This window comes from Bubalus kerabau, chromosome 17, assembly GCF_029407905.1.
Source record: "Bubalus kerabau isolate K-KA32 ecotype Philippines breed swamp buffalo chromosome 17, PCC_UOA_SB_1v2, whole genome shotgun sequence".
Taxonomy (NCBI): Eukaryota; Metazoa; Chordata; class Mammalia; order Artiodactyla; family Bovidae; genus Bubalus; species Bubalus kerabau.
The window spans coordinates 64,435,589-64,461,105 of record NC_073640.1 but is presented as its reverse complement, the minus strand read 5'-3'; the positions used below and the strand labels follow the sequence as shown (position 1 = coordinate 64,461,105).

Here is a 25,517-nt window from a genome sequence, read left to right as displayed (position 1 = left end):
TCTTGCTTTTTATATGATCCAAGGGATGTTGGCAATTTGATCTCTGATTCCTCTGCCATTTCTAAATCCAGCTTGAACATCTGGAAGCTCTCCGTTCACGTGCTGTTAAAGCCTCACTTGGAGAATTTTGAGCCTTTGCTATTGTTTGAAATGAGGGAAATTGTGTAGTAGTTTGAGTGTTCTTTGGCATTGCCTTTCTTTGTGATTGGAATGAAAACTGCCTTTTTCCCGTCCTGAGGCCACTGCTGAGTCTCCAAAATTTGCTGGCTTATCGAGTGTAGAACTTTAGCATTATCATCTTTTAGGACTTGAAATAGCTCAGCTGGAGTTCCATCAGCTTTGTTGGTGTTCATGCCTTCTAAGGCTGACTTGACTTTGGATGCCGGGATGTCTGTTACTAGGTGAGTAATACCACCATCGTGGTTATCTCGGTCATTAAGATTTTTTTGTATACTTATTCCATGTATTCTTGCCTACTTCTCTTAATATCTTCTTCTTCTTTTAGGTCCATCCCGTATCTGTCCTTTATCGTTCTCATCTTTGCATGAAATATTCCCAGTACCTCTAATTTTCTTAAAGAGATCTCTAGTCTTTACCATCCTATTGATTTCCTTCCCATTTAGGTCTCCACAGAGCAATGAGTAGAGTTCCCTCTTTCAATCATAGTTTTAAAGTCTCTCTTCTTATTTAATTTCTGAAAACTAGTACTATATTAAGTTTGTCTTATTTGTATTCAGCTTCCTCGGACACTGTCTTATGTGTCCTCAGTTTCTGACTAGTTCTCTGTCACTATCATTTATGATTTTTAGATCAAAAGACCGAATAGAACATTCTCAGAAACGTGTGGCAAGAAGTGCATTAAAGAATTACTAGGCACCTAGGATTTCTGAAAGTGCTTGGTGTCTCCACTTAAGATGACTAAAAGCAAGATGGAATCATTAGATTACCTATCACCTCTTAAATCAGTGGTCCTTGGAGGTTTTTATCTTGTTTCTTCCCCTATAACCTATTTCTTTGCCATCTCATTTTGTCCAGCGTTCTGTTTGTGGTCTCTGTTTTGATGGGTGCAGAAACTTAGTTAATCTTCCTTTTGGTATCTGCACCTTGGTGAGTGAGGTTGGTCCAGAGGTTTGTACCCTTTTCCTCTCTTGATCTGTGCTTTGATTGCTGTTAACTGTGACCAGAACCTGCTGGGGATATTCAGGGCTGTTTCCCCCTTGTCCTGTGGTTGTTACTGCCCTGCCTCTGGTGGTGCCTGCTCCCTGCATGGTGGAATAGAGCTCCCGGATAGGAGTCTTCGCTGTGATTCTGATCTGTGGTGCAAGGCAGATGGTTTTGGTGCACACCCACTGGGAGAGAAGTCACTGAGTATTGCTCCTCTAGGAATATTCACCTCAGGGTGTGGTCTGGTGTCCCCTCTCATGCGTTCTTCAGGCTCTCATGATATGTAGTATTGGCACTGCTCTTAGACCACCTTAACCATGGGCATGATGGCACATGGCCCTGGTGTCTCTCAGATGTTGCTTTCGCAAGGTCACCAGCATAGATTCAGTGAAGTCAGGTCCTGGGATTGCATTGAGTGTGCAGCTGGACCCGCTGTGGTGCTACGCTGCAGCTCTGGCTCTGTCCTGGCCCAGCCCCCTTGTGTAGGAGCCCACAAAGTCTACAGCTGTTAAAGCTATACCTGCCATGACTAGAGAGCCCTGGTTGTTGATTCAGATGCTCTGTAGGGGCTGAGGTTACAAGGCCGGTCATCAGTGTAAGACCATGGCTTGTGTTGCTCCAAGGAGAGGTTTCAGCTTTTCTTCTTTATCCCTGGGTTTCACGTGTGCTTTCAGCTCCATCTGTGCGTGTGGCCAACTCACAGGTGTCTTCTCCTGAGGCTGCCCCAGAGCACAGGATTCTGCTGATTGTGGAGGCGTTGGATGGGGGCTCAAAAGTCCTACGTGGGTGGAGTTCTTCGTAGTCCTTGACGAGCAGAGGGCAACACAAGGAACATGGGATGCAATGGGCTTCTTGCTTGGGCGTCACTCACCAATGGCACTCTGCTCTATGGTGGTTCAGGCTTCACCACAAGGATCTTGTTTGCAGAGCTCCTCCCTCATGCCCATCCCTTCAGGATGTTTCCTCATAGCCAGCAGTAGTCCTCTGCCTCGGTCCGCTTTACAAAGCCCACATTTCAGCACCCAGCCTTTGTCTGCATTGGCGGACATGCCTCTAAGGCTGGGTGGGCAGGGCTGGGGTCAGCACCCTGTGTGCAGGTCTCACTCTGTCCTGCTGCCACACGCTGGTTGCCATGTTTTCTTCCCACAGAGAATGAGGCTCTCCTTCTCTCCAAACTGAGCTCCCCCAGTGAGACTCTCTAAATCTTTAAAGATATTCACTGAGAATAGCAGGGAAAATTACTTGTTATTTGGTATCTTTCAGCTATGTCTCCACAAGACACCCAGGATTTGATGCCAAGGAATGCAGCGTTAGAAGATGTATTCCCAAAAGCAAACCTAGGAATATATCAAATATTTCACCTCATAAACTTAAATTTAATGAAAGACTGGAAATATACAAGGGTATATGAAAGACAGAGAGGATGTTTATATGGACATAAAGAAATGGAGACAGTTACACATAATGCTAACAATACTGCCAAAAGCAATGAGCAACGTGAGTCAAACTGGGAAAAACACCAACTTCAGTCTTCAACATCTAACGAGAAGTTTAAGTGTTTAAGAAAAGATTTCCATCCTTTTTTGAAACGTACATATTCTCTAAAAGGACACGTGGAAAATATGGAAGGTAATTTAGTCTCTACTGCAAATACTTATTCAGACAATGTGAACATAGGCTTCGACTAAACATATATTCAAGGATGTCTGAACACCTACAATTTAACAATGAGTGGGAAAATTCACTATCTAATCCATTTGAGAGGTCCAAGAGAAGAGAGTCATTTTTCTTCCCCCAACGGATATTTTCTCTCCATTCCAAGATGTATAATGTTGATAATAATGGAGGAGACATAATCCAGCCATCCTTGTTCAGTAAATATTGTGATATGGTTAATACACAACAACTTTCCATATGTAATAAAATGAGTCAGACCTTAAGTAACAGCTCCAGCTCCAATAATTACAAGAGTATTTATGGTGGACTGAGAAGGTATTCAGGCAATGAAAATGAGTATAGGGTTGAAGGAGACTCAAACCTTAGGAAACATCAGGGTTCCGAATCATCAAACAAGGATTCTAAAAGTAATGAATGTACAAATACCTTTGATCAAATGTCAGGTTTTTCTCTAGATAAGAGTACTTGTACTGAAGAGAGGACTTGTACTGAATATGGGAAGGTTTCTAATCAGTCTTCAGAATTTATTCAACAGCAGACTGTTCAGAATCCACAGAAAGAAAACAAGTGTAAGATATGTGGGAAAATATTTAGTAACTCATGCCATCTACGTAGACATAAGAAAATTCATACAGGAAGGAAATCTTTCAAATGTACAGAATGTACCAAAGCATTTAACCATAGCTCACTTCTTACTAAACATCAGAGAATTCACACTGGAGAGAAACCTTATAAATGTACAGAATATGGCAACGCCTTTAACCACAACTCAAACCTCATTCAACATTGGTGAATTCATATGGGAGAGAAGCCTTACAAATGTACAGAATGTAGCAAAGCCTTTATCTGTTCCTCACATCTAATCTATCATCAGCAAATTCATACTGGAGAGCGACCTTATAAATGTACAGAATGTAGCAAAGCCTTTATCTGTTACTCACAGCTAAGCTATCATCAGCGAATTCATACTGGAGAGAAGCCTTATAAATGTAAAGAATGTAAAAAAGCCTTTATCCATCCCTCACTGCTTACTCGACATCAGCGAATTCATTCTGGGGAGAGACCTTATAAATGTAAAGAATGTAACTAAGCCTTTATTCAGTGCTCACATCTTACTCAACACCAATGAATTCATACTGGAGAGAGACCTTATAAATGTACAGAATGTGACAAAGCCTTTAGTCATAGTAGTAATCTCACTAAACATCTGAGAACACACACTTGAGAGAAACCCTAGTAATGGAACAAGTGATGGAAGAGGTTTGCCCCAAACATGCATCAGAAAACACAAGAGTTCATATAAGAAACCAATGTAAAATATTTTCCCACATATCTTACACTTGTTTTCTTTCTGTGGATTCTGAACAGTCTGCTGTTGAATAAATTCTGAAGACTGATTAGAAACCTTCCCAATGGATATTCCCAAAAGCAAACCTAGGAATATATCAAATATTTCACCTCATAAATTTAATGAAAGACTGGGAATATACAAGGGTATATGAAAGACAGAGAGGAGCAACGTGACAAATATATAGAAAGGTATTTAATCAAAAGTTAAATCGAAGTAAATATGCGTGCTGCTGCTGCTAAGTCACTTCAGTCGTGTTTGACTCTGTGCGACCCCATAGACAGCGGCCCACCAGGCTCCCCCGTCCCTGGGGTTCTCCAGGCAAGAACACTGGAGTGGGTTGCCATTTCCTTCTCCAATGCATGAAAGTGAAAAGTGAAGTCGCTCAGTCGTGTTCGGCCCCCAGCAACCCCATGGACTGCAGCCTTCCAGGCTCCTCCATCCATGGGATTTTCCATGCAAGAGCACTCCATAGTTAAAACAGATCGAAAATGGATATTTTAGCATGAATCGTGAGATGAAGGTTGACGGTTAGAACATTACAGTTCTTAGCAATGTATATATGCTTGTTAATAATGATGTGATGTGAGGTTATTTGGACTGAATGTAATTCACCACTCAAATAATCCACATTATGCTTTCTTTCTAGTGTGTTTGCAAACATAGGTTTTTGATGATTTATTAAAGATTAGCCTATTTATATTGTGTTGCAACCATATCTATCTAATCTCCATTAGAAGATTGAGGATAGCATAATGTAAAATGGACAATGAACATTTAAATAGAGGTGTTTGTCATTGACGTGAAATATCTGGAGGTTGCCATGAAGTAAGTGATCATTTAATTTTTCCATGTATTAAAGTAAGACAGAAGTTCGTTGTAATATTTCAATAGTAATATCCTTCATTTGTAAGAAGAACACAATGACAGTTCACTGCAATATTGATGTATCTTTATAATATCAGCACAAGTCATGATTATTACTTGACAGTGTTGAAATAAGGACAGTAATAAGCTAGAAACGTAAGAAACCCTTCCTGGAAAAGGCATGGAATTGGTGTATATCATGCTTGCTAAGTGCTTCCTAGTCTTTGTTTGGTAAGCCGTGGAAATCAGAAATCTCACAACATTCTATCAACAAATGAATATCTTTCTCCATACTTTTGATCTGTATTTAATCATGGATCATACCGCGGATTGTAAAAGGTTTTATTTCCACTATGTGTGAAATTTAATACATGGTTATTCATAAAAGTGAATGGCTTTTATTGTTTTGGTTGGTTGTAATAAATGAAACGTTAACCCACCACCAACAGCAACCTCGCCCACCTTATTTAAGGTTGTAGTGAAGAGACCGCAATTAACTGTTCGGTAACACACAAAGATGGCATATGGGGAAATTAGTTTACTCACTGGATTTAACTTCTCATAACTTCATGTACATTCCATCATTTCTAGGTTGTATCTCCTCTCTCGTTTTGTAACTGCTTAGACACTGGGATGATTCTAGTAAGAAAGATGATACAGAGTATTGTTGACAGTTTCCCTAAACTGCTCCATGATGTTGCTGCCTCAGCATCTGTCTGGGGATCAGGCAGCCTGCAGGTCCTTGAGCTCACACCAGCCAGTCTTGTGAGCACATGCACTAGATGAACCCCTTCCTTGAGACCAGCAGTCTTGCTGGACCTCAGGGTCTATCCACAGACCCCCATTCAATCACACTGAGAGAGTCAATTCCTTGGCAGGTTGATAAGTCCAGGGGTCCCCAAGGAGAGAGGGGTCTGGAATTCTCAAGGAGGAAGAAAGGACAAACGTGGCTTTTTCCTGCTTGAGGACACTCTCTGGAAAAAAAAAATTCTGGCTAATCTTATTGTCTTAAAATGTAAATTATGGGAGTGGGTCTAGTGAGGTCTTTACAACCTCCAGACAGTCTTTTGATTAACTGGAATAACTAACTAAAAGTATGTAACCCCTTCTGAAGTCTATGTCAGAAGCTTTCTCTATCTCTTTTATACTTTAATAAAACTTGATTACACAAAAGCTCTGAGCGATCAAGCCTCATCTCTGGCCCCAGATTGAATTCTTTTCCTCAGGAGGCCAAGAATCCAGGGGTCTTTTTGGTTGAACAGCAACCTTTCAACACCCTCACAGTGCTCACCAGAATCCTTGACTTGGTTGAATGAATTAACCCACACTCAGCCTAGAGAGCCTGAGGCAAAGACTCAGGGTAAAGTGTAAAAGCTGAACTGCAAGTACTCCTGTTTTCTCTGCCTGATTCTAGCTTTAACCTCTCTCAGAAATTCCTGCCCTAAATCGTCCCCTACAGAGAAGTCTTAGGTGTGGTGAGTGTGAGGCTTTGAGCTCAGGACTCGGGAACGTTGGTTTCGGGGAAGAAACATCAGAAAAAAATGGGATTTGCTGATGACTCCTTTCACGGCCCGACTGTAGACCTGCAGATTCATAAGTTTTTGGAGTGGGAACCTGACCACCAGGGATTTGTATTCATTGAAATGGTTCAGAAAGAATCTTTAGCCAAGTGGTTTCCTTCTAGATGCCCATCAGGATCACGTGACCCGTTTCAGAAATGACCTCACTGATGCCCTCCCAACAGAGTTCTGTGTGGTCCTGTGGGAGCATCACTGTGGTGTCTAGGAAGTGTTCCAGGTGATTCTAAGCAGAGGCCCGGGTTAAGGACGTGGCTCCTGGTCCATCTGGTCCATTTTAGAGCTGAGCCCCGGAGTCATTCTAAGGAGAGGCAGCAGGGTTGGTCTAGCTGGATTTGGACTGGGGAAGTCAGTCAGCTCACATCATCTGTGTGAGCAGAGTGTTAGGAGCTCTCTATGGGGAGAGAACAATCAAGAAATAAGTTCACAGGCTGGTCTCCAGGTAGGAATTGATTGTTCCTGAATCTCTCCTGAGACAAGAGGACAGGAGAGGTCGGTCTTCTCAGCTTTTCAAAATCCTTCTGTTTGTAGGAGCGGTGGTTGCAGGATATAAAGTTGTGTTGATGCCCTCCAAGGTATTTTCTCAAAACTCGTAAGTGCGTTTGCAGCGTAATATCCCCAGAGAAGACAGAGCAGGAGAAGAAGAGGAGGAAATGGCAGCTTCTCAGGTAAATATCCTGTCCTGGGTCTCAGGCTGTGTCTGCTTTTCCTCCTAAAATGCCCGAATGAGAATATGCAAGCCTTTAGCTCTCTGCTCCTAATTTTTCTTCCCTTGCATTTATTATCATTTTTTCCCTATATCTTCTTATGATAGTGCAGACCAGCCCTTTAGACTACTTCCTTCTGTCCCAGAGCCTTTTCTCTGTTGTCTGCAGCCTCGGTTTCTATGGAGCATGATGAATTCTCAGCATCGATCTGAGACTTTCAACTGTTGAAAATATTCTTTTTTGTGACAGATCAGCATTTGCAGTCACTCCTATCCTCACTCCCACTGGGATGTGGTTTGGTGCTGGGATTTTAGGGACGTTGGGAAATGCAGTGATGACTTAGCACCTGCATACCATTTAGATATTTAGGACAGAGTTTGAAAGTGCCATTATACATAGAATCAAGTCTCTTCTGTCCATGGGATTTTCCGGGCAAGAATTCTGCAGTGGGTTGCCATTTCCTCCTCCCCGGGATTCTCTCCACCCCGAGACTGAAGCCGCATCTCCAGCACTGGAAGGCAGATTCTTTACCACTGAGCCAGCTGGGAAGCCCAGTGACTCAACTCAGTGGTCCAGAGTTTTTCACAAAATTTTCCATGGGCACTGTACAGGGATGTGATGTGAGAGAACTCTAGGAAGCTGGCCTGCTTGGATGATGACAACTTCCTTCCAGAATCCCTTATCTACCTACTGGGTTTTGGTTCCATCATTTCTAGAATGTTTCTGAAAATTTCTGATTCCCCAATAGTTTGAAATCTCTCCTTTCTAAGGGAAATGGGTATGTATGAATTTGGAAAGAAAGGCTTCAGGATAATTCATTATGCTGGTAACCTTTTTCTTCCTTGATGTACTCTGCCTCCTGTGAGAGTCAATTCCTAGGCAGGTTGATAAGAAGTCCGGTGTCCCGAGGAGGAAGGGGGAGGGGAGTGGTCTGGGACTGTCGAGGAAGAGATAGGGGTCTGCAATTCTAAAGGAGGAAAAGACAAATACCTTCTTTCCCTTTACATTCCTTGGTCTTAGACACATAAAATGACTTTTTAAAGTCTTTATGTGTCTTAGACACCGGACTTTTTCTTTAAGCCCAGAACTGATGATTAAACAACAAACAACTCGGTTTAAACTCTGTTCTAGGGATTATATAACGAAATGTATCCTGCTTGAGCACAATTTCTCCTTCCTGAAAACCTTCTGACTAATCCTGATATCTTAGAATTTATATTATGGGAGAGGGTCTGGTTCAGTTCAGTTGAGTTGCTCAGTCTTGTCTGACTATTTGCGACCCATGGACCTCAGCACAGCAAGCCTCCCTGTCCATCACCAACTCGCGGAGTTTACTCAAACCCATTGAGTCGGTGATGCCATCCAACCATCTCATCCTCTGTCGTCCCCTTCTGCTCCCGCCTTCAATTTTTCCCAGCATCAGGGTCTTTTGAAATAATTCAGCTCTTCGCATGAGCTTGCCAAACTATTGGAGTCTTAGTTTCAGCATCAGTACTTCCAACGCATATTCAGAACTGATTTCCTTTAGGATTGTGGGAGTGGGTCTGGTAAAATTTTACAACCTTGAGACACTGTTTTGATTTATTGTAATTACTGATTAAAAAAGTGTATAGCTCCCTTGCTTAGACTAGCAAGGGTGGCACTCTCCACCCCCTTCTGATGTCTACATCAGAAACTTCTCTGTCCCTTTTTCACTTTAATAAAACTCTGCTACACAAATGCTCTTGAGTGATCAACCCTGGTGCCTGGTCCCTGGTCCCAAAGTTAAATCTTCTTGTTTGGAGATCATGAATCTGACACCCTTCACTGGAACGTATCACTATATTCTAGGTTAGTGGTAATTGTATAAGCTCTGTAGTATTAAATAGGCACACCTTTTATTTTTTTTTCCTTTTTTTTAGTCTTTTATTATTATTTTTACTTTACAATATTGTATTGTTTTGCCATACATCATCATACATCTGCCACAGGTGTACACGTGTTCCCCATCCTGAACCCCCCTCCCACCTCCCTCCCCATACCATCCCTCTGGGTCATTCCAGAGGCACACCTTTTCTTAATTTCACAGTTACACACTTACTTTGCCTTTGTAGTACTTGACCAGTATCTCAGGATCTGATGTTATGTATTTGTTAGTGTTACATAGGTGATTTGAATAAAGGATTTGGGGAAATCATTTTCCAGGCTGTATTAACATTTTCTCTCGTGTTCTCGTCTCAACTGAACACATATTGGATTGGACACTGATGAGTCTCTGGAACACAAATATTCCTTTCTCTGATGAACAGGACTTGTGGGCTCTAAGCTTAACCTGATCACCTTTCTGGAGCAACTGAACGATCACAGGACTATAAGGAGAATGGAGACAACAGCCATATTCCCAGGTCGGTATGAATGGCTGGAGATGATGACTCAGATAAGAGGTCCAAGGAGCTAGAGGAAGTCATCCTTTGTCAGGTGGTTTTGGAAGATCATCTTCAGTGGAAATGATTTTGGAAAACCTGGGTTTGTGTCCACTGCTGTCATAGAAATGTACCACCTGCCCTAGTCTGTCTCTTAAATCATTCATAAATTCATCTCCAGTGATTACTTTCCTTCATCACAGTGTGAAATAAAAGTCTCCTCTTGTCTTGTGAGAAATTGCATTCATTGGTTGCTCTTCCATTTCTTAGGGTCCTAGGAAAACTGCCCATTTTGGGTAACAGTATGACAGTCCTTTGCAAGTTTCTTTGTACCTCTAGGCAAAAATGTGTGAGTGAAGTGGTAGACAAACTGCTAAATTTCTAGGAATACTGGGGACAGGTTTTTGTTTTCTGATTTATAACTTCCTATCCACTGGGAGCTAGAAGGACCTTCTAAATAAATTTCAAACTCAAAAACTTTTTTCACTACAGAAAGCAAAACCTCCCGAAAATGAAAGACTGCACATCTCAGGTTGACTACAAAGTTTCCCTTTTCCTTATATGATCTCATATTAAATATCTTAAGTGTATTTGCCCCAATTCTAAAATGCAAAAATATTTACTATATTCAATTACCTCATAGAATTTTAAAATGAACTGGCATAAATGCTTAGCACATTTTGCACCATATTATTAATACTTGATTCAAGTTATAAACATTTCTAGATTATATAAAGAAATTAGCTTAAAAAGTTCAAATTGGAATATAGCTGTTTTACAATTTTGTACTACTGTACAGCAAAGAGAATCAATTATACCGATCAGTCAGTTCAGTTCTGATGCTCAGTCGTGTCCAACTCTTTGGGACCCCATGGACTACAGCATGCCAGGCTTCCATGTCCATCACCAACTCCCAGACCTTGCTCAAACTCAACGTTCATCGAGTCAGTGATGCCATCCAACCATCTCATCCTCTGTCGTCCCCTTCTCCTGCCCTCAGTCTTACCCAGCATCAGGATGTTTTCCAATGCATCAGTTCTTCACATCAGATGGTCAAAGTATTGGAGCTTCAGCTTTAGCATCAGTCCTTCCAACGAATATTCAGGATTGATTTCCTTTAGAATAGAGTGGTGTGATCCCCTTGCAGTCTAAGAGACTCTCAAGAGTCTTCTCCAACACCACAAAAGCATCAATTCTTCGATGCTCAGCCTTCTTCAACTCTCACATCCATACATGACTACTGGAAAAACCATATCTTTGAGTACACAGACATTTGTCTGCAAAGGAATATCTCTATTTTTTGGTATGCTGTCTACATTGCTCATAGCTTTTCTTCCAAGAAGCAAGCGTTTTCTACTTTCATGCTTGAAGTCAACATCTGGAGTGATTTTGAAGCCCGAGAACAGAAAGTCTGTCACTGTTTTGATTGTTTTCCCATCTATTTGCCATGAAGTGATGGGACCAGATGCCATGATCTTAGTTTTCTGAATGCTGAGTTTGAAGCCAGCTTTTTCACTCCTCTCTTTCAGTTTCATCAAGATACCCTTCAGTTCCTCTTTGCTTTCTGCAATTAGGGTCGTGTCATCTGTATATCTGAGGTTATTGATATTTCTCCCTGAAGTCTTGATTCCAGTTTGTGCTTCTTCAAGCCCGACATTTCACATGATGCAAAGTGAAACTGAAAGTCACTCAGTTCTGACCAACTGTTTGTGACCCTATGGACTATACAATCCATGGACTTCTTCAGGCCAGAATACTGGAGTGGGTAGCCATTCCCGTCTCTAGGGGATCTTCCCAACCCAGGGACCGAGCTTAGAGCTCCTGCATGATGTACTCTGCATATAAGTTAAATAAGCAGGATGACAATAGGCAGTCTTGACATACTCCTTTCCCAATTTGCAACTAGTCCATTGTTCCATCTCCAGTACTGTTTCTTCTTGACTTGCATACAGATTTCTCAGGAGGCAGGTAAGGTGGTCTGGTATTCCCATCTTGTTAAGAATTTTCCACTTTGTTTTGATCCACACCGTCAAAGGCTGTGGCGTAGTCAATAAAGCATAAGTAGATGTTTTTCTGGAACTCTCTTGCTTTTTCTATGATTCAATGTATGTTGGCAATTTAATCTCTGGTTCCTCTGCCTTTTGTAAATCCAGCTTGAACATCTGGAAGTTCTCACTTCACTTACTGTTGATGGCACACTTGGAGAATTTTGAACCTTACTTTTGTAGTATGTGAAATGAGTGCAATTGTGCACTAGTTTCATCATTCTTTGGCATTGCCTTTCTTTGGGATTGGAATGAAAACTGACCTTTTCCAGTCCTGTGGCCACTGCTGAGTTTTCCAAATTAGCTGGCATTCTGTGTGCAATACTTGAGCAACATCATCTTTTAGGACTTGAAACAGCTCAACTGGAATTCTATCACCTCGACTAGCTTTATTTATCATGATCCTTCCCATGGCCCACTTGACTTCAGACTCCAGGATAACTGTCTCTAGCTGAGTCATCACACGGTCCTGGTTCTATTGGTCATTATGATCTTTTTTGTATATCTCTCCTTGTATTCTTGTCCCTTTTTCTTAATATTTTCCACTTCTGTTAAGTCCATCCATTTCTGTCCTTTATTGTGCCCATCTTTGTATGAAAAGTTCCCTTGGTATATCAGTTTCCTTGAAGAGATCTCCAGTCTTCCCCATTCTATTGATTTCCGTACCACTTTGGTCTCCACAGAGCTATGAGTACACTTCCCTGTGTTTCAACCATTTTTAAAGGCTCTCTTCTTATTTAATTTCTTAAGAACTAGCACTTTATTTCGTTTATCTTATTTGTAATCCACTTCCTCGGACACTGTCTTATGTGTCCTCAGTTTCTGATTCGTTTTCTGTCACTATCATTTATGGTTTTTAGATTGACACATCTAATAAAACATTCTCAGAAACATGTTTGAAAAGAAGTGGATTAAAGAATTATTAGGAGCCTAGGATTTGTGAAAACGTCTGGTGTCTCCACTTAAGACAACTAAAAGCAAGAAGTAATTTTTAGATTGCCTATCTTCTCTTCATTTAGTGGTTCTTGTAGGGTTTGATGTTGCTTTGCTCTCTATATCCTATTTCTTTGCCATCTCATTTTGTCCAGTTTTCTGGCTGTGACCTCTGTTTTGACAGCTACAGGAACCTAGTTAGTCTTCCTTCTGATGTCTGCAACTTGGTGGGTGAGGTTGGTCCAGAGGTTTGTGCCCTTATCCCCTTGATCTGGGCTTTGATTGGATTACTATGACCAGAGCTTGCCGTGGATATTGAGGGGACCTTCCCCATTGCTCTGTGGTTTTCACTGCTCTCTCTGTGGTGATACCTCTCCCTGGTTGGTGGAATAGAGCCCCAGATCTGTTTCTGAGCTGTGTTTCTGATCTGTGGTGTGGGGCTGGTGGGGTTGGGGCACACCCACTGGGAGAGAAGCCACTGAATATTTCTCCTCACAAAATATTCTCCACGGGGTGTACTCTGTGTGTCACCTTTCATGCTCTAGCAAGCGCTTGTGTGATCCTATTATTGGCATTGCTCTTGGCCCCACCCTAAGCATGGGTCACCCTGTTTATTTAACTCATATGTAGAGTACATCATGAGAAATGCTGGACTGCATGAAGCACAAGCTGGAATCAAGATTGCTGGTAGAAATACCAATAATCTCAGGAATGCAGATGACACAACCCTTAGGGCAGAGAGCGAAGAAGAGTTAAAGAGCCTTTTGATGAAACTGAAAGAGGAGAGTGAAAAAGTTCGCTTAAAACTCAACATTCAGAAAACTAAGATCATGGCATCTGGTCTCAACACTTCATGGGAAATAGATGGGAAACAATGGAAACAGTGACAGACTTTATTTTTTGTGGTTCCAAAATCACTGCAGATGGTGACTGCAGCCATATAATTTAAAGATGTTTATTCCTTGGAAGAAAAGTTATGACCAACCTAGACAGCATATGAAAAAGCACAGATATTATTTTGCCAACAAATGTCCGTGTAGTCAAGGGTATGGTTTTTCCAGGGGTCATGTATGAATGGGAGAGTTGGTCTATAAAGAAAGCTGAGCACTGAAGAACTGTTCCTTTTTAACTGTGGTGGTGAAGACTCTGAGTCCCTTGGAGAGCAAGGAGATCCAACCAGTCCATCGTAAAGGAAATCAGTCTTGAATATTCATTGAAAGGACTGTTGCTGAAGGTGAAACTCGAATACTTTGGCCACCTGATGCGAATAAGTGACATTAGAAAAGACCCTGATACTGGGAAAGGTTGAAGACAAGAGCGGAAGGGGACAATAGAGGATGAGATGGTTGGGTGGCATCACTGACTCAATGGGGTCCCAAGGAGTTGGACACGACTGAGCGACTGAACTGAATTGAATCACTCAGATGAACCGTTGGGAGGAAACTGTAACCAGAGACCTGCTTACAACAGGGCAGTTGGCTTTGCTCTTAGGAAGTGAGTCCGGAAAGAAAGAGGGAGACTGGAACCCACATTGTTGTTTATAACATAACCACAGAAATGACATACCATTACTCCTGCCAGAATCTGTTGATACACAGATTGCTTCTGTTAACTGTTGTTGCGGCTGCTGCTGAAGTGATTACGTTCTACTTTTCGTCACTGAGGAGACACCCATCTTCACACACTCACACAAAGGGCTTTTGAATTTTCCCCGTGTTTCAATTTGCTGAAAACACCTCGGCTTCCCATAAAGACACCTATCAAAATTTTTCTCTACTGCCTTAAGTTGTTTGAAGTACTAGTTAGAACAGGCAGGAAGTAGCTCTGCTCCAGAAGGAATTGAAGAGATTTAAAGGCATCAAAAGGCAGAGAAAGGAAGCACAACTGGACAGAAGGACCAACAGACCCAAAATTGACAGGAGTTGGGGTGAGGGGACGCAAGGCTCCGCCCCCACTGGCCCCGCCCCTACGTGCCTGCGCTTGTGGCCTCGTCCTACCCTCCACCTTTACGATGCCTCTTGTTGGCCGCGGCAAAGCGCACTCACCTTCCTCTGTCCGGGATCTTCCGCCCGCGCGTGCTCAGTATCCTGAAGACCCGGAATTGAGCTTAAATGAGTGACACAGAGTTCTGGTGACTTTGTTTGTTTGTTTAAAATCTGGATTTCGTAGTCCCACAGCCTTTTGTCCTCAAACGTGGGTTTCGGGGGTCTCTGTGGACGTTCGCTCTGCCGTCCCATTTTCCTGTGCCCAGTGTGTCCTCGCATCGCCGTGAGAAGTTCTGAAGTCCGTTAGCTTAGCTACCGAGTCCCTGGGGCCCACGTCCGCTTCCTGTTAATAAAGTTCTAGAGTCCATGTCCTTCTCTGGCAGTTCTGCCTTCTAACTTGCAGAGACCGCTGCTTAAAGTCCTGCATTGCCCAACCGCTAGGTCCCTGATCCACGAAGAAGTGAAGGAGGTTCTATTCTGTATGGAGTTTGGTCAGGGTCTCGCCTAAGGTTTGAAGGGGGAGGGTCAGCCTAGAACATGTGGTTTTCACAGGAAGGGCTGCGAATTCTGAAGAAAAGAATAAAACTAAAAACACCTCGTTTGATTCAGTGTTTCAGAATCCCTGCTGTGTCAGTGGCCGTAGAAGATTGTGTTTTGGGCCTGTTGAGATCCTCCCTCTGTGTGTGGCTGTGTTACAGGGACCTCGGTGTTTTTCTAAGTATTGAACAGCCTATTTTCAACATTCAGGGGTCACTTCCCATGACTGATCTTACCTGAAAAGGAAGCCCGGAGGAAGAGGAAAGCAAGGAGTCAGAAATGGCTCGTTTCGAGGTAAGAGTTATAATCCTTTTGTTTGTTTGTTCTGTCTCTCTTTCCTGAAATGCTCTTTTTTTGGACTTGATAAGCTCCTTAACTTCTGATCGCGTTTGTTTGAACTTACCCATAGTCATCATCCGAAGGGACCCATTGCCCTCCTGGCATATCGGTGTGACAGAAAACAGAGCATTGCCAGCCAAAGAAGCTCACTGAAGCTTTTAAGTCCCGAGTTTTTATTGGCGTTTAGCTACATAGGCGTGGTTGATAACATCTCCACCATTCTTCCCTGCTTACACGTTGGGCTAATTAGCCCACGTGGCTCAAATCCCCATACCTCTAGTGACTTCGTTGGTCTTTGTGAAATGACCAACCTCCCAACCTGAGTCATTCCCTTATTGAAGTAGGGGCCCACATAAGTCATCTTGTTAGCAGAAATTTTCAGGACCCATGGAGAGTAATAAAGCCACTGCAGTCACTAAGGAAATTCCGAGAATGAAAAAACTTAAATTCCAAGAGTAAAAGCAAAATTCCAGAACCTGGGGACCAAAGCCTGCTGAATTCTATTTTTCTTTTTCAGTTTTAATATTTATTTAGTTTTGGCTCTGCTGGGATTTTGCTGATGCACTTGGCCTTTCTCTGTTGTGGTTAGGAGGAGCTACTATCTTGCTGTGGAGCTCTGGCTCTAAGGCACGGGTTCAGTTGTTGTGTTAATAACTGGCAGGCTCTGGAGTATTGGGCTTCAGTAGTTGTGGCACACTAGCTTAGCTGCTTCAAGGCATGTGGGATCTTCCCTGATCAGGGATGGAACCCATGTCGTCTGCATTGACAGGCAGATTTCTACCCACTGGACCATCAGGCGAGTCCCTAAATTCTTTATTACGCAACGTTGAAATCTAAATCTTTCCTTTATGCCCTGTGATATTTCCTCCCCCTCTGATTTTTGATGTTGCTTTGGAATACCTCACCTGTTGCATGATTACAAAATATTATGTTGCGTTTCATCCTACTCTTTTATTGTTCAAAATAATGTCCAAGTCTCTCTTTAGGTGAGCTTCTTTGGCTACCTTGTAGCTATTGTGCTTCATTTAGTTTACAATTTCAACTAGTCTATACAATGATAGCTTCATCTGTAATTTGGCAGGTTTCCTCTCTTTAGGCTTTTTTGTTTTTTATATTCAGAATTATGTTAGCTCTCCTAGATACAGCTGAGACTTACATTTGATATATCCATGTTTGTTTTGAATTTGAATTGTTCTGAATTTGCAGTCAGTGAAGTCTTTATATCACTACATCTTCCAAGTAAAACTTGTGATTTTCAGACTGTATGTGCTTCAGAAAAGTTTTACAGTTTCTTCACATAGGTCTGGAAATGTGTTGTTAATAGGTGTCATGGTATATTTGCTAATAAAATATAGACTGTTTCTCATATTGTGTTTTCAATTACTGTTACTAAAGAGGAAAAATTGTTTTCAGTGTACGCAGTTGGCTCAGCGCTAAAGAATCTGCCTGCCAATGCAAGAGACCTCGGTTTGATCCCTGGGTGGGGAAGGTCCCCTGGAGATGTAAATGGCAACCCACTTCAGTATTCTTGCCTGGGAAATCCCATGGATTGAGGAACCTGGAGGGCTACAGCCCATGGGGGTCACAAAGAGTTGGACATGATTGACGTGACTCAGAACACATTCATGCACAATTAGAAGTAGTTGTTTTACCATATATGCTAAAATACACATGAGTTTTTTTAAAAAAGGTCGATTAAAAATGTTTCTTCCAAAAGATGTGTTATTCACAGAAGATTGTTTTCACCCTATGTGTGTTTATGTGCATGTGTGTATACAGGCAACACCTAGGGTATATATTAAAGACATCATCATTTCATGAATATTTTATTTATTCTAACCTTTCAAAGTTGTACTTACATATTCCATGGCCTTAGATTGTTTCATTTTATGAAATGAATATATAGTTCCATTTTTATATATATGCATGAAAATGTTCATATGATTTGATCGATTATTTTGCTTGTTTTTTGTATTCATCACAATTAGAGAAACTTCGATGAACTTTCATTAGAGTTGTCCCTGTGTATTCGTCTGTGTTTTATTAGTTAAAGTCTAGAGTACATAAAGTGAAGGAAATTTAAGCTATTTAAGGAATGTTTGTTAAATATTTGCAAAAAGGTGGGGCAACAACATTATTGATTTTAAATTATTTCTGTTGCACATCCAAGACTCTGTAAAAACTCTCAGAAAGATATATAGTATATTCTAAATAGTTAAAATGATTGTTCCTGCTGAGGATGCTATCCTATTAGATCTGTAAAATTTGTAAAACACTTGATGTTCAAAAGTAAGTATGAATGCTTACCTTAGTATTGTACTTCCTTACTGTTCAGAATGGTCATTCATGAAGCAGAATTTCGAGATCACTAGTTAGAAGAAGCTTGTTTAAAATACTAAGAAAAAAAAATAAGCTTGTTAAAAATAAATGGCACATTTGTCCCACTCAAGAACTCTTGGATCACAGTATGCTTTTTAAAAATATTACTTGTTTTTCCTTGATAGGCAATTCATCCTGGGTTATACAAATACAACACTGAAAAATAAATATGCCATTGTTGATCTGATTATTTTATCATTTCTCTTCCAGATCAGAGTAGTTTCTGAAATGATTTGTGGGCCATAGGTCATTTCTTCTTGGGTTAGAAATATGGTGAAAATATTACTGGGTAAAAGTCATTGTATAGTATAACACCGGACCCTCTGCTGTATGAAAACCAGTTCTGTGTGAACTTGCTGTCTCATCTTTGGGCACATTAGGAAGTCTTCTCACAGTCACATGGCATATGTACTTTGTGTTTGAGGGACAGCTGAATACTAGATTGGAAAGTGATGACTCTCTGGCAAAACAAATATTCCTTTCTCTGAGGAACAGGTCTTGTGGTCTCTAAGCCGGACCTTGTGACTTGTGCAAATGAAGGAGCCCAGGCGTATAAGGAGAATGAAGACAGTGGCCGTGTACCCAGGTATGTGTGAAGGGATGGAGCCGATGACTCAGGTGAGAGGTCCAAGTATCACTGAGGAAGTCATTGTTTGTCATGTGGTTTGGGAAGATCTGCTTCATTGGAAATCATTTGGGAGAAGCCTGGATTTATTTCTGTTGCTGTCATAGACAGCTGTCACCTGCCCCATTTTGTCTGTTAAACCACCATGAATTCTTCTCGGTTGATTACCTTTCTCATTCACAGTGAGAACTAAAATGCCCTTCTTGGATTGTGACAACTTGCATGACTTGGTTGCTGTTTCATTTCTCTGGGACCTTAATAAAACTGTGCACATTTCTGAGTAACTGTGATGATCCTTTTAAAGTTTGTTTCCACCTCTAGACAGAAGTGTCTGGTTATAGAAAAACTGCGAAGGTTCTAGGAGTACTGGGGACAGATTTTTGTTTTTCTGATCTATAATTCCTAAAACACTGGAAGCTACAGATATGACTTGACAAATTGTAGACACAAGTCACTTCTTTGCCGTATAAAGCAAAACCTTCCTAAAATGGGCTTCCCAGGTGGCTCAGAGGTAAGGAAACTGCCTGCATTGCAGAAGACTTCGCTTTAATCCCTCCCCTGGAGAAGGGAATGGCAACCCACTCCACTATTCTTCCTTGGAAAATTCCATGGTGAGAGGAGCCTGGAAGTCTGCAGTCCATGAGGTCACAAACAGTTGGATGTGACTGAGGGACTAACACTTTCACTTCCTTTTCCCTAAAATGGGAGAATGCAAAGCTCAGGGTTACTTCCAAGTTTCACATTTCTTTATATGAACTCATGTTAAATATCTTAAGTGCATTTGCCCTAATTCTTCAATGCTAAAATACTTTAATATATTCAGTTAACTCAAAAAGTTTTTAAATAAATTCTCATGAGATCCTAGAAGATTCTCCACCATATTTTTAATTGTTGTTTCTGACTCTTAAGATTTTTAGATTATATGAAGACATCTTTTTTAAAAGTTCTTACTGGAATATAACTGTTTTACAATGTTGTCCTGCTGTATATCAAAGAGAATCAGCCGTATGTGTATATTTCGACTCTCTTTTAGATTTCCTTGCAGTTAGGACTCCACACAGCATTGGTGGACTTCCCTAGGTTCTCACCATATTTTCAGAGTCCCATGTCTTAAGTACTGCTGCATTATTAAGGTTATCTTGTTTGTTATCAGCTTCCCCTGCCTTTATCCTATATGTCCTCACTTTCTGATTCGTTGTATGTCAATATCATTTATGATTTTTACATTCAAATATCCAATAGAATATGCTCAAATAAGAACAGAGGTGGGAAGAAGTGGATTCAAGAAACATTAGGCACCTACTGTTTGTCAAAATGTTTGTTGCCAGCACAAGCTGGAATCAAGATTGCCAGGAGAAATATCAATAAGCTTAGATATGCAGATGACACCACCATTATGGAGAAAGTGAAGAGGAACTAAAGAGCCTGTTAATGAAGGTGAAAGACGAGAGTGAAAAACCTGGCTTAAAACTCACCATTCAAAAAAGTAAGATCGTGGCCTCTGATCCCATCTTTTCCTGGCAAATAGATGGCAAAACAATGGAATCAGTGAGAGAGTTCCCTTTCCTGGGCTCCAGAATCACTGCAAGTGGTGACTGCAGTCATAAAATGAAAAGATACTAGCTCCTTGGATGAAAAACTTTGACAAACCTAGACAGTATATTAAAAAGCAGACTCATTACTGACAAAGGTCAATATAGTTAAGCTACGTATTTTTCAGTAGTCATGTATGGATGTAAGAGTTGGATCATAAAGAAAGTTGAGCACCAAAGAATTGATGCTTTTAAATTGTGTTGTTGGAGAAGACTCTTGAGACTCCCTTGGACAGCAAGGAGATGCAACCAGTCAATGCAAAAGGACATCAGTCCTGAATATTTACTGGAAGGACTGACACTGAAGCTGAAGCTCCAATAGTTTGGCCACCTGATGCAAAGAAGTGACTCATTGGAAAAATCCCTAATGCTGGGAGAGACTGAAGGCAGGAGGAGAAGGGGACAACAGAGGATGAGATGGTTGGATGGCATCACTGAATCAATGAACATGAGTTTGAGCAAGGTCCAGGAGTTGGTGATGGACAGGGAAGCCTGGCATGCTGCAGTCCACAGGGTCACAAAAGAGCTGGACATGACTGAGCGTCTAAACTGAATTAAAGAGGAAAGTGAATCATTATACTGACTAATATCTCCTCTTCATTTATTGGTTCCTGTAGGCTTTTATCTTGTTCCATCCTCCACAGCATATTTCTCTGTGTGATCATTTTGTGCAATTTTCTGTGTTTGTGTTCTGTGTTATGAAAGCTGCAGAATCCTAGTTTTTCCTTCCGGTGTCTGTCCCCTGGAGTGTGAGGTTGATCCACAGGCTTGTATCCTTATCCGCTTGATAGGGGGTGTGATTGCTGTTATTTTGACCCAAGCCTGCCCTGGATATTGAGGGGAGTTTCCCATTGCTCTCTGGTTGTCACTGCCCTGTCAGGGGTGGAGTCTGCTCCCTGGTTGGTGGAATAGAGCCCCCAGATCTGTTTCTTCACTTTGTTTCTGATCTGTGGTGGAGGCAGGTGGGATTGGAGCACACCGACTGGGAGAGAAGCCACTGAGTATTGCTCCTCTGGGGATGTTCACGTCGGGCAGTGTTCTGTGTTTCACGTTTCATGCCTTGTGTGAGCTCTCATGTGACCCTGGTCAGCACTGCTCCTGGCCCCACCTTAACCATGGGTATCCCGGCACATGGCCTCGGTGTCTCTCAGATGTTGTTTTCACCAGGTCACCAGCATAGACCCATTGAGATCAGGACCCAGGATTGCATTCAGCCTGGAGCTGGATCCACTGTCGTGCTGGCCCCGTCCCCTCACGTGCCAGCCCACAAAGTCTACAGCTGCGAAAGCTACACCTGCTGTGACACGGTGGTTGGGGTGGGGGGGGGGGAGGTCCTGCTTTTCCATTCAGATGCTCTTCAGGGGCTGAGGTTACAAAGCCGGTTGTGGGTGTAAAAGCATTGTTTGTGCAGCTGTGAGGAGAGATTTCAGCGTTTCTTCCTTAACCCTGGGGCTAGCTGTGCTTTCAGCTCCATCTGTGCAAGTGCCCTACTCACAGGTGTCTGCTCCAGAGGCTGCCCCAGAGCACAGGAGTCTGCTGATGGTGGAGGAGGTCCATGGGGGAGGCCGTGGCTGGGGCTCAATAGAGCCCACCTGAGTGGGAGCCCTTCCTGGATGCTGGCGAGGCAGGGGCCAGCACAGGGGGAGAGGGGCTACGGTGGTGTTCGTCTCTGGTCATCAGTCATCAATGGCGGTATGCTGTATGATGGTTCAGGCTTCCGCCAAAACATCCCCATTTATAGAGCTCCTCCCTCCCTCCGTTTCCTGCAGGATGTCTCCTCACAGCCCACAGCAGTCCTCTGCCTGGGTCTGCTCTCCAGACCTCACATTCCAGCACCCAGCCCTTGTCTGCAGCAGTGGACACTCTCTCAGGCTGGGTGGGCAGGGCAGGGGTCAGTACCCTGTGTACAGGTCTCACTCTCTCCTGCTGCCACAGACTGTTGGCGTGTTCTCTTCCCACAGAGAATGAGGCTCCCCTTCTGTCTCATCTGGACTCCCCCTACTAGTGAGGAGCTTCTCTGGATGTGGAGACCTCTCCTCTCTTCAGATCCCCCCAGGGTTGCAGGTCCCACTCCACTTCCTTTCCTGTTCCTTTTCCTTCTTCTTTCTCTTGTCCTACCTGTCAAAGCAGGAATCTTTCTTGACCTTTTCATTGTCCACAGCTTGTGTTCACCGGGGGCTCTGAAAATTCTTCCGTTTCTGATGTATTCTTGTTGTGTTTGTGGAGAGAGATAAACTATCTCTGCCTGATCCTCTGGCATCTTGATCTTTCTGTCTCTATTTTATTTTTAAACAAGCAAAGGATTCATCACTTTTCTCTAAATCTTTAAGAATATTCCCTGAGAATAGTAGGTAAAACAACTTGTTATTTGGTATCCTTCAGCTTTATCTCCTCAAGACACCCAGGATTTGATGCCAAAGAATCCAGGGTTAGAAGGTATATTCCCAATAGCAAACCTAGGAAAATATGAAGTATTTCACCTCAGAAATTTGCATTTAATGAATGACTGGGAACATACGAGGGCATGTGAAAGACCAGAGAGGATGTTTATATGCACATAAAGAGACTGAGAGAGTTATACATAAGACAAACATTACTGCAAAAAGAAATGAGCAATACAAGTCAAGTTGGGGAGAAAACCAACTTCAGTCTTCAACATCTGATGAGAACTGTAAGTTTTTAAGTAAAGATCTCTATCCTTTTTTGAAACATACCTGTTCTCTGAAGGGAAATGTGGAAAGCCTAGAAGGTAATCTAGTCTGTACTACAAATACTCATTCAAACAATATTCAATGTAGCCTTAGATTAAACAAACATTCAAGCATGTCTGAACACCGGAAATTTAAAAATGAGGGGGAAAACTCATAATATAATCAATTTGAAGGATCTGTGAGCAGAGGTCATTATTCTTCCGCCCACAGATATTTTTTCCCCATGCCAAAATATGTAATGTTGATAATAACGAGGGAGATATAATCCAATCATCATTGTTTAATACATCCCATGATGTGGTTAATATGGAAGAACTTTTGATGTGTAATAAAATGAGTCAACCCTTAAGTAAGAGCTCCAACCCCAATAATTGCAAGAGTATTTATGATGGAATGAGAGGGTATTCAGGCAGTAAAATTGGGTATAAGGTTGAAGGACACTCAAACCTTATGAAACATCAGGGACCTGATCTTCACACAGGGATTCAAAAAGTAATTAATGTAGAAATATCTTTTATCAGATGTCAGGTCTTTCTCTCTATAAGAGTACTCATACTTGAGAGAAGACTTATAATTGTAGTGAATATGGTAAAATTTCTAATCACTCTTCAGAACTTGTTCAACAGCAGACTATTCAGAATTCATAGAAAGAAAACAAATATAAGATATGTGGGAAAGTCTTTAGTAACTCATCCGATCTAAGTAGAAAATTCATACAGGAAGGAAACCTTTCAAGTGTACAGAATGTAGGAAAGCATTTATCCATCGCTCACATGTTACTCAACATTGGTGAATTCATACTGTAGAGAAACCTTATAAATGTACAGAATGTGGCAAAGCCTGTAGTCATAGTGGTCATCTCACTAAACATCTCCGAACACATGCTGGAGGGTGATGGAACAAGTGATGGAAGACATTTGCCCTAAACATACATCAGAAAACAAGAGTTTATACAAGACACCTTTGGAAATGTTGTAACAAATATGTAGAAAAGTATTTAATCAAAAATCAAATTGAAATAAATTACAGAAATTGCATACTAGAAAGTATTTCATCAATCCTCTTTTCTAAATTTTCTCTAGATGGAGAATTACTGTAGAGAGCAATTCATAGTTAAAAAACAGAAAATGGATATATTAGCCAGGATCGTGAGATAAAGGTTGACAGTTAGAAGGCTACACTTATTAGCAATGTATCTTTGTTTACAATGACTTGATTTGAGATTAGTTGAAAAGCAAAATGAATGTAATTCACTGCTCATATAATCCATACTATGCTTTGTTTCTAGTGTGAATGAAAAAAAGTTTTTGACGGTTTATGCTTCCAAGATTAGCCTTTTTATGTTGTGTTGCAACCATTTCTATCTATTCTCCGTTAGAAGATGAAGGATCAATTCAGTTCAGTTCAGTCGCTCAGTCGTGTCCAAATCTTTGCGACACCATGGACCACAGCAGGCCAGGTTTCCCTTTCCATCACCAACACCCGGAGTTTACCCAAACTCATGTCCATCGAATCGGTGATGCCATCCAGCCATCTCATCCTCTGTCGTCCCCTTCTCCTCCTGCCCCCAGTCCCTTCCAGCATCAGGGTCTTTTCCAGTGAGTCAACTCTTCACATGAGGTGGCCAAAGTATTGGAGTTTCAGCTTTAGCATCAGTCCTTCCAATGAACACCCAGAACGGATTTCCTTTAGGATGGACTTGTTGGATCTCCTTGCAGTCCAAGGGACTCTCAAGAGTCTTCTCCAACACCACAGTTCAAAAGCATCAATTCTCGGTGCTCAGCTTTCTTCACAGTCCAACTCTCACATCCATTCATGACCACTGGAAAAACCATAGCCTTGACTAGACGTACCTTTGATGGCAAAGTAATGTCTCTGCTTTTTAATATGCTGTGTAGGTTGATCATAACTTTCCATCCAAGGACTAAGTGTCTTAATTTCATGGCTACAGTCACCATCTGCAGTGATTTTGGAGCCCCAAAAAATAAAGTCTGTTTAAACACTGTTTCCACTGTTTCCCCATCTACTACTTCTCATGAAGTGATTGGACCAGATGCCCTGATATTAGTTTTCTGAATGTTGAGCTTTAACCCAACTTTTTCACTCTCCTCTTTCACTTTCCTCAATACCATAATGTAAAATGTACAATGAACATCTAACTGGAGGTGTTTGTTATTCATATGAAGTATCCTGGGAGGTTTCCATAATATAAGTGATCATGAAATCTTTCCATGTATTAAAGTAAGAAAGAAGTTGGTTCTATTGTTTTTTATTTAATATTTATTTATTTGGCTACATCAGATCTTAGTTGCAGCATGTGGGACCTAGTTCCCTGACCAGGGATTGAACCCAGATCCCCTTCATTGGGAATGTGGAGTCTTAGCCACTGGACTACCAGGGAACTTCTCCAAAAGTTGGTTCTAAATTGTCAATACTTATATCACTTGAACTGGAAGAACACAATCACAGTTCACTACAATACTGATTTATCTTTATAATATGAGCATAAGTGAAGTATATGACTTGACAATGTTGAAATAAAGACAGCTTCTGTGATAACCTAGAAATGTATTAGAAACCCTTCCCAGAAAAGGCATGTAATTAGTGTATTTATTGTTTACTAAGAGTT

At 41.6% G+C, this 25,517-nt stretch overlaps 1 protein-coding gene and 1 long non-coding RNA gene across 21 annotated transcripts in view; one reads left to right on the top strand and one right to left on the bottom strand.

Moving 5' to 3' along the window:
• Positions 1–25,517, top strand: part of LOC129632144 (zinc finger protein 345-like) — a 51,964-nt gene that overhangs the window by 22,124 nt on the left and 4,323 nt on the right. For 5 of the 19 annotated variants that reach the window (XR_008704324.1, XR_008704323.1, XM_055553584.1 and 2 more), the window contains one exon: positions 18,456–18,546. Coding sequence is in view for 5 of the 19 variants with exons in the window: in XM_055553584.1 (XP_055409559.1) it covers positions 18,456–18,546 (91 nt within the window). In the remaining 14 variants the exon portion in view is untranslated. The other 14 variants (XR_008704320.1, XR_008704314.1, XR_008704319.1 and 11 more) reach the window with 13 other exon arrangements.
• Positions 13,628–15,968, bottom strand: LOC129632150 (uncharacterized). Of its 2 annotated transcripts, none has more exons than XR_008704342.1 (3): positions 15,479–15,968; positions 14,766–15,048; positions 13,628–13,978 (listed from the first exon to the last, which is right to left on the bottom strand). It is a non-coding gene; the product is annotated as an uncharacterized LOC129632150 (long non-coding RNA). The 2 variants fall into 2 exon arrangements; XR_008704341.1 differs by having other exon boundaries at positions 13,630–13,978; positions 15,646–15,961.